Source organism: Brachycentrus maculatus, unplaced genomic scaffold (assembly GCF_059751285.1).
Source record: "Brachycentrus maculatus isolate JH-2025_06_01 unplaced genomic scaffold, ASM5975128v1 h1tg000198l, whole genome shotgun sequence".
NCBI lineage: Eukaryota > Metazoa > Arthropoda > Insecta > Trichoptera > Brachycentridae > Brachycentrus > Brachycentrus maculatus.
In genome coordinates, this window is record NW_028280949.1 from 313,564 (window position 1) to 318,393 (window position 4,830).

Here is a 4,830-nt window from a genome sequence, read left to right on the forward strand (position 1 = left end):
AGTCTGTGAAAAGAATTCGCGTTCGCTGACAACCGTCACGTCGACCAAATTTGTAAGGTTATCGAATATATTACGTGTGAGAGTTAAATAATATAAATATAAATAAACATTATCGTTTTCTGAGTTGTCGTTAAAGGGTGCCAGCAACATAAGATGTCGTCCAATAAACTGTTCTTATTAATGGCGGTATGTAATACTTGAATATTTTAAATTACTTTATATGTGCAGGTTTAGTGATTTCTATCAAGAAATGCGTTATGTAATCCACGATTTTAATTTTACATAAACACATGTAGGTATGTTAAATTCTGATATATATTTTCTTCTTCTTTGTTAGCCGTCTCTCTACTGCTGGATGTAGGCTTCTTCTAATATTTTCCTACACTTTCCTAGACTCCCGTTTGGGCTTTTTCAATCCACATATATATTGTTTTATATTATATTTAGATTAAAAATTCATGATGAATATTAAAAAACCATGGTGAATATTGATTTATATTATCTTCTTGTTTAAACCTTTATCCTCACCTGATGGTGCATAGGGCACTGCATCATATAAACACAGTGTTATCTTGATCGTTAACCTATGAAGGAAAGGTGATCATCCCTCCGCTACAAGTTATGTTGAAAAAAATATTACAGTGACAAAAACACTTAACTTATGAAAACCACACGATTTATTGCAATGGCAGCGCCACCTGTGTAACGTTAACAGCAACACACGCAATACTACATATTGCTCATGGAGGACAACGTGCTTATTGACAGCTCCTGTCACTTAAAATTTTAGACATGTTGTCTTATGTTTTCGATTACTGTTTGTGTTTAATAGATTTTTTATAAATTCAATACTTTATAAGCATTGTGAAACATATTAGAAATGTGTGCATTTTATTTTCTCTCTTTTCCATTTTTACTACTTTTTATTTAGTTTATTATAATAACAACATTTTAAATATAAACAAAAAAATGCATATTTAACATAAAATATTCCGAAAATATGACAATGCCCAAAGATTCCCCTGTATTGTCTACCATATGTTCCCACTTACAAAACATTTTTTTAAGATACAAATAAGAAACACCTCCTACTCCCATTTCAACCTTCCACATCCCAAGGACACAACTGTAAAATTTAGACTTAGTTTCACATACGGTGTTTGAAAATGATGTGGAATGCATCGATATACGCATCGCAATAGATTATAAGAAATAGTGGTATTTGCCAAGTAAAAACTAGTTTGAAAATTGAAATTTCCCGTCTGAATATTTGCAAGACCAACGTATATTTGCGTTTCGGTTTAACGATGAGTCTCGGTGTCCATCTGGGCAGATAACGGAAGCTGCAAATATACATTTCTGGGTTATTGTGGCTCGCGGAAGTGGCATAGGCATGATAACCCAGAAAAATCAAGTAGGAATTTTTATTATCTGTTCATAAATGTCACCAAAGTGTCCCACATAAAAAAGGGCACACGGAAAAACACGTTTTACTTGTTCAGAAAATAAAATAGTGTCAATTATTTGTAAACAAAAAACCTGTGTGAAAATTACCAATAACTAAAAAAAATCTGCAAGACTATTTGATTTTTTATTTGAAAGATTATCCCACAGAACCACTATTTTTTTAAAAGGCTTTTCTGCAGGTAGGATGCTTAGGACAGGGAAAGTACGAGTAAATGTGAAAGACACATCACACATACCCAGACCAATTGAAAATAAATATTTTAAAATTTATTTTGAAATTGGCGGGAATCGAACCCGCGACGCCAGTTTCGCAGTCGCCTGTCTACTAAATAACTATCACCCACCCGCAAGGGTAGGCAAAGAGAATAGAACGCAACACCAAACTGTCTTTAATGATTCTTTGTTTGGCAATGAAGTTTTAGTTAAATGGCAATTTTAAAGCAATTGCCTTTAATCCCTGTTCGGGAATATGCATACGTGTATAAATAGGAAGTATAAATTTTCCAAGATAACGATTATATACTTGAGTTAGCGTAAAGTTGAAGAGCATATTTTCGTTAAATTTAACGAAACGCCATCTTGAAAAAGTTTCGTTGGCTTACATTTTAAAGAGCATGGGAAATTTCGTATTTTTAATCGCTAATTCATTATTGTGAGAAAATTTAAATTGATTTCTAACTGTATTGAGTTACTGTTTCGATATATGTATTAAAAATACAAAGATGTTATATCGGTCAAGGAAATCTTCAAAGTGAGATTTGGAGGTAAACGCCTTATTGATTTTTTATAACACGCTTATCTGCTCGGATAATTGCCGTAATTCAGGCGTATTTAAATGACATTTAGCGTAATTTACAATACAGTAAAATCTTGGTATTTCGAAGTTGAAAGATCCGAAATTCGAAATATTTTTGGGATATAAAAAAAGCAAATTTGGAATATTCACTTTTCATATATAAACTTAAGCGATGGTGTTAAAGCAAGTATGTATTATTTTTTTAATAAAAGTGGCATTGAAAATGTTGATAACTAAAACAATTAGTTATTTTCTTTTTATATTCTGTTGTTCGTTATTGGTTCTAGTAAAGTTGCAGTGTCAACCATGAAAACATTCTATTTTACTCTCATCCAGTTAAAACCACTTTTTATTTTGTAAATAACCACTTCTCTGAATACCATATATTTTTTGTTAATAATAATAATACGTTATATTTTTCATAATTTATATAGAGCCATTTTCGTAAAATACTACCTCAAGAGCGCTTCACTGTGATGGGTGAAAGGATGTAGTGGAAATGATTTACCAAACAAATACATTTCTAGTTTATTTATAAAGATCATCTCACTCTCACTATTTCCAACTGCTGGTGGAAGAGCATTCCACGCCATCTTCCTGCAACAGCAAATTTAGTGAGCTGGTAAGATAACTTTGCCCATAGCAGTTGTTATAGCCGATCAAAGAGTAAGACATCTATCAACAAATCCGTCTGGAATACACAGCACTTTAAGATAACCTGAATATGTGTTGATTTTTATACATGAGTGGACAGAGTTTATACTCAACCCTTTTGGGAAATCGTAACCAGTGCAGTTGAAGAAGTAGTGGGGTGATGTGACTGAATTTATAAATTTCTGCAGCGTTTAACACTAATTGCAGTCGAGTCATTTTATTGTTTGGTAGACCTGTGTATACCGTTACAATAATTGACTCTGGACACCATAAATGCGTTTATTAATTATTACCTATAAAGGTATTATTATTATTATAAGCTGAATATGTATGAACTAAAAGCTAAAACATTTTTTTTCTTCAGTATTTACAGGTTGCATTCCTGCTTTTATTCTCCATAAGCAGCACGGATGCCACCATTACACCGCGAGCTCCAAACTTCCAGTATTTTGAAAGGTAGATCCATTTCAATTGTTGATGTGTTGGAGAAAAAAATAGTATTGTTACCAGCTTTTTAAAGGGGAAATTCTCAGATTTCAATTTCAGAATGCGAACGACCACGCAAGAGGTTGGTATAAAAAAAATATGTATTTGGAATTAATTTTTTTTTTAGAAAATACAAAGAAAACATATTTTTTTTTTTACCCCTGTACCATTCAATAATTCTTTTCTTTTCAAAACCAGATATTTATTTTAGAAGAAAAACTCAAAAAAAAAATTTCAATACAAAAACGGTGTTTTAACCACCTAATAGTCGAATTTCGGCTAAAAAATTGGTCAGTGCAGGAAATCATCACCTAACAACTGGAAACAGGACTACCCGTACACCGCTCGGGTTAGTCAATAAAAACAAATACATAAATATATTTGGGTCGGGCAAATCAATACCACCAAGTTGGAATACGATTTGCCCGAGCAGCACTCGGACTCATCAATGCAACACAAACTCCTTGCCCGAGTCACGTGAGGGATAAACTGGCAAATGGTTAAGTAAAGAAATCAATTACGTAAAATGTTACCTGGATTAGAGAAAATTAAGCTGCGACTTAACTAATACTTGGCCTTAAAAATGCATACGTGATGCAATATGTCAAAAATTTACTAAAATGACATACGAGTGTTGAAAATGAAAATGATGCGAGAAACGATTAATTTTTACAAACGCAAAATAAATCTACATAACTTTTTTGACATCTCAACAAAGATGAAGAATAATATGGAAGTCTGGGTATTTACAGGGCTTGCGAACTGTCATAGGCTGGTTAAATGATCATTCTACACACATGTAACATTCACCATTTTACCCATGATTGACAACCATACTACTCAAATTTTGGAAGTCTCATACGTATGTATATGATCAATCTCATGTTCCGTGATTGAGTTTACAACAGCCATCTATGATTGGATTTAGAAAGCTTTTATTTAGCAATGACCTTTTTATTTGTATGCCAGATTTAATAATCTTGCACCACCTTAAATGGAGAATCACTAAGGAGTTATTTTACATTTTTGGAAATCAAAAATGTAAAATAACCCAGATTTGTGTACAGGTATTAGGACACACTCAAATTGCTGTGAAATCTAAATTAAGTTAAATCTTACTTGCTTCCTGAGTGAAAATACTCCATACTACACTATACTAACAAAATTATTAATATGTACTGAAATATTTGTATTTTTTTTATTTCAGGCCAAAGTATCGCTATCCTTACTACGATGAGAACGGAAAAGGAAAACTGTTATACGGCTACGGAGGATCGGATCTTTACCAATACAAGACCTACACCCCTCTAGAAGGAATCCATTGATTGTAGAATTTATATATTATCATAAGTCTGACCTTTTTATATGTTTTGTAAATAAAATGCCAAATATGTTAAGAATTAAATGAATCTATCTTTTATATCAGA

The 4,830-nt window shown here is 32.3% G+C and overlaps 1 protein-coding gene across 1 annotated transcript; it reads left to right on the forward strand.

Annotated features, from left to right (window-relative positions):
- On the forward strand, nt 1–4,830 carry LOC148307526 (uncharacterized). Its single transcript, XM_088263299.1, has 3 exons — nt 1–186; nt 3,282–3,373; nt 4,611–4,830. The coding sequence occupies exons 1-3, from the start codon at nt 154–156 to the stop codon at nt 4,726–4,728; spliced, it is 243 nt and encodes an 80-aa protein (XP_088119425.1). The 5' UTR covers nt 1–153; the 3' UTR covers nt 4,729–4,830.